This window comes from Lepeophtheirus salmonis, chromosome 1 (genome assembly GCF_016086655.4).
Source record: "Lepeophtheirus salmonis chromosome 1, UVic_Lsal_1.4, whole genome shotgun sequence".
NCBI lineage: Eukaryota > Metazoa > Arthropoda > Copepoda > Siphonostomatoida > Caligidae > Lepeophtheirus > Lepeophtheirus salmonis.
The window spans coordinates 29,161,320-29,174,371 of record NC_052131.2 but is presented as its reverse complement, the minus strand read 5'-3'; the positions used below and the strand labels follow the sequence as shown (position 1 = coordinate 29,174,371).

Below are 13,052 nucleotides of genomic sequence, written 5' to 3'. Positions count from 1 at the left end.
TGTTCTTAAGTATGATCCAGAAAAACGAATACCTAAATTTTGTTATATCTATAAGTTCCGGAATGAGATAGTAAATAATTCATTCTGTGTAATCTAAGTAACTTGTTTTATACTCATAAGAAAACATACACTGTAAGGTATACATAATTGAAAGGTTCTATATTAATTCATGATTCCTACATTATTTATGTAGAAGATGAATTCAATATTAATTTGTTTGTTTTTGTCAGAGGTGTTTTTTTCTTGGGCATCATTTTTTTTATGTTCCTTTAATTGGTGGGATAAAGTTACACTGATTAAACATAAGTAAACATTATAATATTACTATTACTCCATCTGACCTAGAAATTGTCATTGAAGTCCATACATATAAAGTATATTTCATTTTGTAGGAACGATCGAGACGCAAAACTCCGCTCATTGAGTTCAAGATAATATTTTTTCTCGAGCACATTTTTTGTCAACAATCCTCATTAAAAACTTTATCTCAACTTTGTTTCATAAATGGTAGATTTCTTGGAAATTTTTCGTTGGTGTACAACTCCAAGATCCCTGAAGAAAAACCATACTAGGTCTAATATCTACTCAATTATTATTAATGATATAAAGCCTTCTTGTAGTAGCAGTACACTTTTTTTTATTTACTGTACAAGTATTTGCATAAATTGAAAATGAATGTTTCCATAGTATGGTTTGGTTGAAGAGAAATAATGATGATGATAATATTTACATGCTTGTCCTGGTTTTATGACTTTACGATTCTTTTCATCATCTCTCCTCATATTTTTACTACTATATATGTAGATAAGTACTACCATTCAGAGTAAGGAGTTGTTTGAGCTATACTATATTTATGACGTAGCAATGGACAATGTTTAGTGATTCGGTACATGCTGTGTCCTCATAATATAATATAAGCAATAGGTCAAATGTGAAAGTTTACAAAAATAAATGTTAGATTGAGGAGGAGGAGCAGTAAATGATGATTCAATCCTTGTGGCAATGAAAGAAAATGCAATTCCCAATCATTACAATAACAATTTCTAGGTATTCAAAAGAATATTAAAAGGAAATCTGCTATTTCTGTATGTAGTTTTTGGCAACGCTATGAATTTTCTTTATCTCCATTTTTAACTTTGTAACTCCTGGTTATTAATTATATATATGTATTATATTTACTCCCCTTTACTTTTTTAATATACTTTAGCATCCAACGTATAACTGAGCATGATATGTTTTTCAATGTTCCCTAGACAAACAGATTAACTTTGTTTTATTTATTTAGATGATTGTTAGGAATTGTTCACAGTAGTTTGGCAAGATTTGGTTAATTTAACCAATCAACGTTTTAAATGCTGATATGGAGAAAAGGAATAGAAAAATCAACAGCTGAAACAAACACACCGATTGTTATTGTGTTAGACATATATATATATAAATATATTTTTTTTTCTAAAAAAAGTCATTTTTTTTTCTCAATTTTTTTTTCTTAAATAAAGAAAATGACGTGGCATCGTATCAAGTTCGATTTTGTAAATCTAACCTTGTGTTACTACTAGATTTGTCCAGACCGAAGTTGGATCGAATTAGTTAAAATTATAAAGGTCTCAGAACAGTCTAGAATTTTCAGATAGAAATCCAACACTATTATGTATGTATAAAAAATTATTCTGTGTGGTTTTGATAGGAGTTGATGTATAAATAAACATCCAGAATTAGCATACATAACTATTAAGTACGTACTGTAGATATTTTTTGCATCGAATGAACTTTCAATCCTGCCAATTTTCAAGGACATTTCTTTTGTTAACTTGTTGGTACTATTATGATTATGTTTTATTTATATGAGCCCCCTATTGTGTTATTATTATTACAAGTACCTTCAACTAATAAAGGATGTGGAGGGGAATGTCATTTGGGAAACAACCGCCCTGTTTTAATTAGAGAGTTGTATATTTTTATCCGATTGATTATTATAATTATTATTCAGTAAATGTCATTAATTAATCTACTTTTTTTTCTTTAATTCCTATTAGACCAATGTTGGGCCCATAGTGCTCTCAGTTAATCCATATACGGAAGTAGGAAACCCACTTACTCTCGACTCAACGAAAAATCAAGCTGCAAATTCAAAATATCTTCAAAAAGTAGTAAAAGAGACTGTTCGTCTTCAAAGTGAGACGGGATATCCTCAAGCTTTAATAGTTTCTGGAGGATCAGGCTCTGGAAAGTCGTATACGTCCATGATATTGCTTCGTCAATTATTTGAGCAAGCTAATGGGAGTCAAGAAACAGATACTTTTAAGCATTTAGCTGCATCTTTTTCTGTTTTGAGATCGCTAGGAATGGCTAAAACTGCTTCCAACCGGGAATCAAGTAGAATTGTAAGACCTTCCTGTAATCCCTTTAAACTGTTTGTGAAATAATATTTTTTTACTATTATTTTCAAGGGTCATTTTATTGAAGTTCAAGTTTCTGATGGTGCTTTATATCGTACCAAAATTCATTGTTATTTCCTTGATCAAAGTCGAGTTGTTCAACCTCTACCTATGGAGAAGAACTATCACATATTTTATCAAATGTTAGCTGGTTTATCTCAAGACGAACGACGATCTTTAGGATTGGATGGCCTTACCATCCGAGATTTGAACTTTCTCAACTCCGGTGACTACAGACAAGATGAAGCTCAAGATGCTGAGAGATTTGAGGAGTGGAAAGTAAATTTAGGTATACTTGGAATACCTTTTATGGATGTTGTTCGAGTACTTGCCTCAATACTCCTACTCGGAAATATTGATTTTGCTGAAGGAAAGGGGTTAGAAGTTGAGGTTGTGGGTAGAGAGGAATTAAACTCGGTTGCATCTCTCCTTGGTGTGCCATCTTCTCATTTATGGCAAGGTCTCACTACTAGGACTTATTCAGTTAGAGGTCAACTTGTGAAATCCATGTCAGATATTAATATGGTGAGTTCAACTAACTTGATTTATGGGTTAGGATAAAGCAATAATGCATTTTTTTTTAAATATTTTGGTTGTAGGCTGCAGCGACAAGAAATGCCTTGGCAAAGGCGTTGTATTGTAGAACTGTGGCTACAATTGTGAGAAGAGCTAATAGTCTTAAAAGACCCGTGGGTGCAATGTCTGGAACAATGAGCTCAGACTCGAACGAATCTGTTCAACATGATGTAATTTCTTGATACTATACTTTGAACCAAAATTGTTTTGACTAAACAGATATCTTTTAAGGTGGCAAGTCATCAGGCCTCGACTGTTGGTACTGCTGGATCCCGAAAGTCTAGCAAATCTATGGCTATTTTGAACCATGCCGTTCGACATGCAACTGATGGTTTTATTGGTATATTGGACATGTTTGGTTTCGAGGACTCAAAACCCTCTCGACTCGAACACTTGTGCATTAATCTATGTTCTGAAACCATGCAACACTTTTACAATACTCACATATTTAAGTCAAGTATTGAATCTTGCCGAGACGAAGGAATTATTACAGATCTGGTTGTTGACTACGTGGATAACGTACCGTGTATTGATCTCATTTCATCCCTTGTAAGTCATATATTTAAGTTTCTGTTTTTTGCTCATTCAAAAATATCATGGGAATATACGGTACATAATTCCGTATGCATCATACTTTTACTATAACTCTTTTTTTTCTTTGAGAATTAACAGAAAATCAATCAACTGTTTTACTCTTAATATATATGTAAGAGATGTGCATTCTAACGAATTATTTGAACAATCTCATCCAATATTTTTTAATTTTATTAGTATTAGCATAATTTATATTTCATAATTTTTGATGGTTTTCAGAGAACGGGTTTATTAAGCATGTTAGATGTTGAATGCTCTGTTAGAGGTTGCCCAGAAACCTATGTTCAAAAGGTTAAAATTCAGCACAAGGATAATAAAAAACTATTCGAGCCAAAGCATTGTGATATTAGTAGAACCTTTGCCATTCATCATTACGCTGGACAGGTTGTGTACGATACTTCATATTTCCTTGGTAGGACCATTGAATGTTTTTAAATTTAATCACTCATAATTGTTTTTGTTTTTTTCGTTGCAGATACAAATCGAGATGTTATTCCTGACGATCTTCTCTGTGTTTTTGATAGAGATACTTGTCAATTTGGGTTTGCGACTCATTTATTTGGAAATGAGATAAAGGCACTCCGATCGCAAGACACAATACCACGTGGAGTATCTTTCCGTATATCTCCCACTTCCTCTTCTACGTCCCCTGAACTCTTGAATGGGGATGAACCTGTTTCCACACTAACCCAAGATTTTCATACCCGATTGGATAATCTTTTAAGGACTCTCGTACATGCTAAACCTCATTTTGTCCGATGCATCAAACCAAATAACAAAGAGTCCAGTACAGAGTTTGATAGAACTCTTGTTGCTCAACAGATACGGTCTCTTCAAATTCTTGAAACAGTGAATCTAATGTCGGGAGGATTTCCTCATCGAATGCGATTCAAGGTAAGTGTTTATTTATATTTTTTTAAACTATAACATTACGATTGTTTCATAAGATATCAAATTCATTATGTTATCCTTAATTTACATTTAATGTTGTACAATTAATTATTTTATTAACGCCATGTACATGGCGTTAATAAAACACTGGTTAGAATATGGGGATTCTTTTTGAATTGATGGCTTTATATCAAATAATATTCGTTGTCTAGTTAGGTTTTAATCAATTAAAGTTCAACTTTAAGTCACAGTAACAAATTATTTGCAAATTCACTCAAGAAAAGACTTTGATTTACCATTGTACTCAAAATTTCGAATTTACTTTCAGGCTTTTAACACTCGCTATCGCTGCCTTGCTGACCATTCTCGCATGCTATCACGACGAGTTGAAGAAAAGGCAGTGGAGGACTGTGAAATCATTTTGGACTGCTACCAAAGGCTAAGAAGAGCTGATGCTGAGCTTTTGGATTCCACCGATAGAAAACATCATGACTTAAATAAAACGCAAAGAAATGGTGAGTGGGCTCATGGACGAAAACATGTATTTTTGAGTGAAAGAGCACGACAAAAGTTGGAAGAGCTTCGTAATTTGAAGAGAAATATGTGTGCAACTAAATTACAAGCCCTGTATCGTGGATACATTTCTCGAAAGATAAGGGGATCAATGATTAAGAAAGTAATGCCAATTAAGTCAGCAGAAGAGTTGCCTTTGAGGAATGGAGGTAGACCTCGTCCAGCACCAATTGCGGGTACACCTCCTCCTGATATGAGTGGATTTTCCTCTGCGTTGCCTTCAGCTCCTCCGGGACAAAATACATTCAGTCGTCATATCAGTGATCGTTGTGATTTTCAAACGATACAACAAACCTGCGCCTTATTTGGTTTGGATCTAGTAAGTGCATTTATAATCATTCATTCGTCAACAGTAGTTAACTAATTTTTTCTCCTTTCAGGAACGACCACCACCCGTGCCACCAAGTAGATCTTATACTATTGCTGGTACTAAAAAAGTAAACTTTCCACAGACCAGAGTGATGAAGTCTTCCTTTCCTGGTGAGTTTTGAATGATATAAATAAGTTGTAACTTTTACAGTAATATTTGTATTATTTACAGATGATGGAGATATTCTGATTAAAAAAGGTGAAACTGTGATCGTGATAGGGGTTTCAACACGTCGGAGTCATTTGATTGTTGAGAAAAAGAATCATACTCTGCATATCCCTCATAGATTCTTAGAATTCAAAGCTGCTTAGAAAAAAATGTTTAAATCACTTGTTGTTGCTTGATTCTGTGCCATTCAAATTTATATACTTGCTTTATGTATATATAAAATAGAGGCCCTTCAGTGTTTTTGATATCTAGTCATGTTTATAATAATATATCAAACAATTATATATTATTAAATAGGCCTCGAAAACAATCTGTAAAAACCTTACATTAATTTTATTTTACGTGTACGTACCTATGGTTGTTTACATTCAGAATGTATTTGTCCTCAAAAAAATTTTATTTTTAAAGGACAGTAAATTTAAATCTAAAAATTATAATAAATCTAATTTTTTATGTATGTATTATTCATATAACGTATCCTCAAATTGGATTTTTGGGTTCTTTGTAGTTCTTTAATCTAACCGTTCCCGGATCTTAACCGATTATCTTCTAAATTTTAGGGGCTCTAATCTTGTTACAGTCCGGTTCCTGTATTGGACTGGAGATTTGGTTCTTTCTTAACATATTTTGTGTAAAAATAGTACTTGTGTAATACGGACCGACAGAAAGTTCTAGGCTGTTACTAAGGGTGGCAAAAAATCTTTTTCAATTAATTTTTTTGTTATTTTTCTCTTAATTTTTAAAAGGAGCATTTTTCCTAGAGTATTAAAAATCCACAGGTCGCCACAGGGTAGAGGGTGTTTGAGCCAATGTTAACGTTAGTTTGACCTATTTCCCTCTAAAACTTTAAAACAAACTGTTAGCTCAAATAGATTTTTTGCCGTACTGGTATCTTTTTACCACATAAGGTGTCACTTTTTATGATACCACAGATGACGTCAGTTAAGCATTTTCCCTCATGACGTGTACAATTTTTTCTTGTCTTCTCAGAATTCATATTGTTAATTTATTTAAATGAGTAAGTAACACGCTTTCTTATTTAAAAAAAAAAACCTATGCTCTTAATTACAGTAAAAATATAAACCTATTTCTTTTTAATAGTAATAACCCAACAAAATAATCAATGCGTATTCTGCCATAAAAGTTAAATGAAACCAAATACTCTGTATTAAACCTTGACACTAACATCCTCCTCCCCTATTTTATCATATAGTAATTTTTTTAGTATAGAGGACGGCTAGATTATATAAAAAAGATATCACTTAGCCAAAAAATAATGATAACACGGTCTTCGTTTCTTGGTTTCCTCTTTTCTGAAGGAAGGAGAGCACACACTAGATAAAGGATGACGGTTTATTATTCTTGGTTGGTCAGTGCAAACTCGCGATTGAGTTCATTTTGCAAAAATCAGATCTTTTACTTATTTTGTAAAACGGTTTGTGGGAACCCCTGCTTTTCTCAGCTGAGTAATTCAAAAATATGTTTGGATTTACGATCCGTGACATCACTAGTATGTACATATTATTTTGCATTAATTTATATATTTATGTAATTTAGAGCCCAGTAGTAAGTAAATAATTTGTTAGACGTTAAATATTTTAATATTTCCAAGAGGTCAGCAGCAGCATGTTTTCATTTTTAGGTTATTTTAAAGGTCGTGAGACTTACATAAATGTATTTTCCTTGATCCCAGAGGAAGAGTAGTAAGGGAATTTTAATTAATTACATATTATCAACATAACTCTTAAAGAACATTTAGAAAAATATTCCCCGCCCTCATACTATTTATGTAGAGTTGAGCTATAAACGATGGCAAGGCTATTTTGAAAGATAAGGCATGTTTTTAATTAGTTTTGTATCTTATATATACAAAAAGAAACATATCTATCTTCCTCCTCCGTTTTTCCTGCCTAGCAACAGTTTTTGTTTTCTTCTAGCTCTATACAATATTAAAATAAGAAGTGAAGGGAAGATTTTATTAGCTAGTTAATTCGTCTTGGATGATCACTTATGAGAATTTTTTAGATAGTAAGATAAAGGGGAGATTGGATTAACCATTTATTTTGTATTGAATTGTTGCAATTCAAATGAACACTTCTATTGAAGCAGGATACTAATTTATTTGGAGGTAAATTAATTTTAAAGTTGTCATACAGTTGGTGTATTTATTAAACCATCTTACTTTATGCAAGTTAGGAGTAGGTTAGCTTATTGACATGGGGTTGAACAGGGTTTAATTTACAAAGGCTAATAAAGTTTATTTGTGATATAAAAACATCAACAAAAAAATATTAATCATTAATTTGGTTTAGCTAAATACTGAGAGGATTGTTACTTAGCTATCTGTTTATTGTTACTGATTATTTGATATCTTTGCAATTTGTTAGATTGTCTTCAATGCATGCGTATCTGTGGGAGTAACAATACCTATTTAGGAGTAATTCGGACTAACATAATCATTTTTCTTATCAAACCCAGGAGAATACCTTTTTTTTTTTTTTTTTTTTTTTTTTTTTGTATTCTTGGGTTTTTTTAATTATTGATTTGGAATAAATTAGTTACTTTACATTCGATTCAAATAGACAAACATAAGTTATGAATAACATTATTTTTAAAATTTTAAAATTATTTTACCACCACCATTTCGTGTCCAAATGTGTACCCGCCCCATACGTCCGGGGAACAGGCAGGCTCATACTAGTTTATTATACATTTCATCATTAATCAAATGAATGATTCAATGACTGAAAATAAATTTTGTAAATTGTTCCATTCTTCGATGATGATCTAATTATTTAAAATACTTGGTGCAGTCTCTGTCTTTAGAATGATGTCCATCCAGTCCAGTTCCACTTGTTGCCCCCAAAAAAAGATAAAATCGTGGCTTGTGATGTCATTGAAGGTGTTTCTTCATGTTAAATCAATATTATAATATTTAATAGTGAATAAATTAATATTAGTTATAAGTTAAGTTTTGTGTTTAAGTTTAAATGTGTCTCCCCCCCACCTGCGTCCGTGGAAAGGGCAGGCTCATACTAGTAACATACAAATAAATCCTTCAAATTGCTTTATAATGAGTTGCATATCATCCAGATTAATAATTCAAAAACATACTGAAACTTATTCCCGATAAAATGTAAAAATGTTAAAAACTGAAAATTAATTGTGACCATTATTTTTTTAATCTGTCGATTTTTCTCCATCTCTTCTTAATATAAGTGTTCTTAACATTGATTGTTTGATTTCGAATTTGCTTTTCGTAATCAGTACACAATAATCAAATATACAATGTAGAATCAATCAACATTTGAGAAGAATTGGTAAACAAAAACTGAAAAAAATGTTGCAACTTTTAGAACTACTGGAATATTTATGAATAATTTATTAATTGTAGTTGAGGTTTGATTTCGTATTCTTAACTTTTTTGTTATTTTTATCCATTAGTATTCTATATTTAAGACAATTTTTTAATAAATTAAAGGTAAAAAAAACATAAAAGGACAAAATTTTACAAAAAAAAAAATAATTTTGTATATAAGAAGAATTTAAATTAAATTTTAGAATATAATACCGATTAGCATTTAACCTATCTTGCATTTTCTTCTTGAATAAATAGAACCAAGAATTACGTATATTTTATTTTATACTTGTGTTGGAGACAACTTTTGCCTGACGCTTTTGTTGTATAGTATTAGTCTACGTCACATTTCAAGAAGGTGCTTCAAGCCCTTTAAACGTATAAGACTATTTACTCATACCCTTTATACGAAAGACAAGTATTCTAGGAAAATATCTTCGCGTATTTATTTGTTCTTGATTGAGGGGTTTTTAAAGGAATAAATTTCTTCTTACAATGTCATTGATACACCGTTATCAAAACCTTTTCCTACATTTTAATCAAGCAGATTGAGCCAAGTTTTGAAACAGATATTACATATGGCCCAATATGGTTTTATGGGAAACAAATTAATGAAAAGTATACCTGTCACGGTTCAGACCTTTTTAGAATCATCTGACAATGTTTCTTTAATGACTGTTGATTTTTCAAAGCCTTTGATTCACTCTCTCACAAATTCATGATTAAAGCGTAATTTAAGAAAGGATTAGGCGATTTTATCGTTCGGATGGCTAGAGCTTTTCTAGCCCTATCCCAAACCATAGTTCAGTATGAAAACAAATCAGCTATATTTGATTACAGAAGACGTGTGCGACAAGGGGACCCTTCCTCGGCTCTGCTTTTTATTATGTACATTGACCCGTTAATTTTATATGGATGGTGTCATTTGATGGAAACTTTAGTAGACGACGTATGTAGCCCGTCAACACAAAAGCAAGCTCGAAGGATTTTTAATAAAATTGAGTGTGGATTCCATTTGTATTATTTGACAAATTATTGTCATTTTCAAGCAACAAATTAGTCTTATTTACCCTATAGGATGCAGCAAAATGCACATAAATTAACCAAAATGTTCGTTACAATATAATAATGAATTTATTTGTAAGGCCATATCGGTCTAATATATGTCTCTTATATCAACTAAAAGTTGTAAGCTATACCCTAAACTGCTTGGACATTTCAATTTATCTTACTAATTTTATTTTATTTTTGTTTTTCATTTGATTTGGTATTGATAATTAAATTTGAATTAATAATCGAAAATGGAATAATAATTCAAACCTTCATATGCCCTTGCCAAATACAGAATGGGATTTGTGTTTGTTTTTTATAACTGTTGGTAGCAAATTTAATGAACCGACCAGACTATTCCCTTACAAAATTGTCAAAATTAGGATGTTTATATCTGTATATACTGTTTATAATTTACAACTTTAATGATTCATCACGACATAGGTGCTACTTTTACAAAGATTTATTTAGAAAGCAGAGTCATATAATACGTAAAAGTAAAAGAAAATATATAACAAATCCCTCACATGACATAGGCAACTAGTTTAATTTGTTTAACGGTTAAGAGCAACGTTCCTATAATGAAAATCAAAGATATTTTAATGTTCTATCTAGATTGAGTGGAAGTAACCTACATGTATATTTTCAAGGATCCAATCCAAAAAGGTCGAAACATTTGTATGCATGGAACCATAGCCCACCTCTCCGCATTGATACCCCTGAGAAGTAACTCCTACTAATGTACATATTCCATTCACTTCCATTGTTAGTGGACCCCCCGAATCCCCTGAGCAAGCGCAAGATGATGGTAAATAAACGCACATAATTGTATTTTCTGGTGCATATTGTAATATATCTGGTTTGCAATTCCGACTTATAGAACTGTAGACTTTCATGTCGCCTCTGAAAAGACTAAGTCGACATCCAATATCCTGAGAATGCCTCCTACCCCATCCACTTCCTATTTAAGATGGTTTATTTTTTAATCATATTTAGATAAATATTAATTTATAATTCATACTTACCTACAATAGTAGATCCTATATTGGGAATTGAAGGTTTAAGAAACGGTAAACAAATGGGTTGAATGGTTGATGAAAACTCAAAGTCCTTGCTCATTTTTAAGAGTGCCAGATCGTTGATCAGGCCAATCTTGTTAATTGCATAGTCTGGATGTTTTATAATGCTCTTTATCCTATATTCTGTTCCTGACCGAATCCTTTTATATCCACCTGCGTAAACCTGCAAAAGTCATACTTGGTAAAAATTTGAAAAAAATAAAGCAAATACAAAAGATTTTGTACAGCTCTAAAAATCGTAAGAGCGATCCCTCTAATTTTTTTTTGCACACTTAAGTTAATTTGGTTTTATATATGAACACTACGACTTATTCAGTAATGAACAAAAAATTAAGAATATAATATTCGACCGCTAGTATACTTATATAAATATAATATGTTTTTAATAACACTGTTGCACAGCAAAAAATGTCACTATATATACGTACTGAAATCCTTTCCCTATCATATTCATGTCGAACACTTTGAATAATAATTGGATTAAAGCAATGAGCAGCAGTTAACACAAAGTTGTTACTGATAATCGATCCTCCACACTCATTCTCTTCATCATTACCCAAATATCTAGTGATAATGGATACTTGCCAAGGTATTTCCCCTTCTTCTGCCGCTACTCCATTGGTAATCCTGTTCAAACGCGGATTACATCCCTTCTGCTTCTTTGAAGGGGATGAACCACATGATTCATACAACACTATTAATATATCAATAAAAGTAATATTTTCTATAGATAAAAAAACAAAATAATTATACCTGTAGAAAATGAATATACAGAACTAGAAAAACAAAGGACTATAACAAGTACAAGTAAGCTCCACATTCTGTAGTCTATGGAAATGTATTGTTAACGTTGACTTCTAAAAATCAACTGTCAAATATCTATATCCTTTCTGAAACATAAAATTTTAGTGGAGAAATGTGTTTATAATATAATTTATAAAATAATCACTTTAGAACCGAGTGTACCAAAGTACAAGTGTTTTTTTTGTGTGCTATTTTTATTATAGATATATGTAATAGTAGACTATCAATATTTCAAAAGAACATGTCACATGGACTTGGTAACAAGAAGTGAATGATTTTTAAAGTTCTTTTTGAATCATTATTTAATATTAATCATTATTTTTATTCTTATAACAAAGTTGCATCCTGGGTATTTATGATAATATCAACTCTTGCTTCCTTCAATTTTAAAGGGTATTCCATAAAGAAAATTAGGACATTTGCTTATATGACCCTCACATTCAATTTGATTATTCAGTAAGTTGATACAATTTGACTTGATTGAGTTAAATATTTATGTTCTTGCAAAAATTTTGCTACTTGTGGTAAAAGAGTTTTAAATTTTTTTTTTTTTTCCTATGGTGGTTTAGTAATCTCCACAAGTATAATTTCGCATAAAATAATATTTTATATGATTATTGATTGCATTTTAAAAGAACGATGGATATTCATACACAATGTAGTTTCATCTTTTGTCGATTTGAAAATATATGCAGAAAAATAAAAATAAAAAATCTTCATGAAATGGGATTCGATTAGAACAAGAGCTTAAATGAAAGACATCCAACCTTGCACTATTTGATTCATACTCAAAGTACTTTTCATATGCATTAAATAATGGTAATGAAGAAGGTGTTAATACGGATCACTCATGTGAGCAATCTATCTATGATGAATAGGCAGTTGAAAAAGTACTTGACGTTCTACTATCAAAATATTTGTCACAAAACTGTCTGAATTTATTTTAGTAAGAAATGTCATCTTTTTGACACCATCTAGGTAAACTAATCGCATTTATACAACACGAGATACACATTACTTAAGCCAAATATTGGAAAAATAATGTATCTCCTTTTACTTCCCCAATTATGTTTCACTTAGTTATATTCTAGAGTAGATTCGCCCGGCGTTGGCCAGACATAAAGATATTGAAATTAATTAAGAATCATTCT

At 31.4% G+C, this 13,052-nt stretch overlaps 3 protein-coding genes across 8 annotated transcripts in view; 2 read left to right on the top strand and 1 right to left on the bottom strand.

Moving 5' to 3' along the window:
* The window catches only part of dachs (unconventional myosin-IXb-like dachs), a 185,278-nt gene extending 179,215 nt beyond the window's left edge, over window positions 1-6,063 (top strand). For all 6 annotated transcript variants that reach the window (XM_071890594.1, XM_071890603.1, XM_071890602.1 and 3 more), the window contains 9 exons: window positions 2,037-2,384; window positions 2,451-2,963; window positions 3,038-3,184; window positions 3,246-3,563; window positions 3,828-4,020; window positions 4,084-4,502; window positions 4,828-5,391; window positions 5,453-5,552; window positions 5,614-6,063. In XM_071890594.1, coding sequence (XP_071746695.1) covers window positions 2,037-2,384; window positions 2,451-2,963; window positions 3,038-3,184; window positions 3,246-3,563; window positions 3,828-4,020; window positions 4,084-4,502; window positions 4,828-5,391; window positions 5,453-5,552; window positions 5,614-5,753 — 2,742 coding nt within the window. In that variant the 3' untranslated portion in view covers window positions 5,754-6,063. The remainder of the gene's footprint in view (window positions 1-2,036; window positions 2,385-2,450; window positions 2,964-3,037; window positions 3,185-3,245; window positions 3,564-3,827; window positions 4,021-4,083; window positions 4,503-4,827; window positions 5,392-5,452; window positions 5,553-5,613) is intronic.
* LOC121117966 (XK-related protein 6) overlaps window positions 1-13,052 on the top strand; it is a 492,224-nt gene that overhangs the window by 128,909 nt on the left and 350,263 nt on the right. The gene's annotated exons all lie outside the window — the stretch shown is intronic.
* On the bottom strand, window positions 10,467-12,006 carry LOC121118617 (trypsin epsilon). Its single transcript, XM_040713199.2, has 5 exons — window positions 11,851-12,006; window positions 11,526-11,791; window positions 11,044-11,260; window positions 10,654-10,979; window positions 10,467-10,594 (listed from the first exon to the last, which is right to left on the bottom strand). Exons 1-5 carry the CDS (start codon window positions 11,915-11,917, stop codon window positions 10,580-10,582), a joined length of 891 nt encoding a protein of 296 aa, XP_040569133.1. The 5' UTR covers window positions 11,918-12,006; the 3' UTR covers window positions 10,467-10,579.

Excerpts from the sequence above, each read along its gene's own strand:
- LOC121118617 (XM_040713199.2), bottom strand. The coding sequence starts at position 11,917 with ATGTGGAGCTTACTTGTACTTGTTATAGTCCTTTGTTTTTCTAGTTCT. Across the intron at positions 11,792-11,850 it reads TGTATATTCATTTTCTACAG|TGTTGTATGAATCATGTGGT; the intron begins GTATAATTATTT and ends ATATATTAATAG. Across the intron at positions 10,980-11,043 it reads TATAGGATCTACTATTGTAG|GAAGTGGATGGGGTAGGAGG; the intron begins GTAAGTATGAAT and ends CATCTTAAATAG.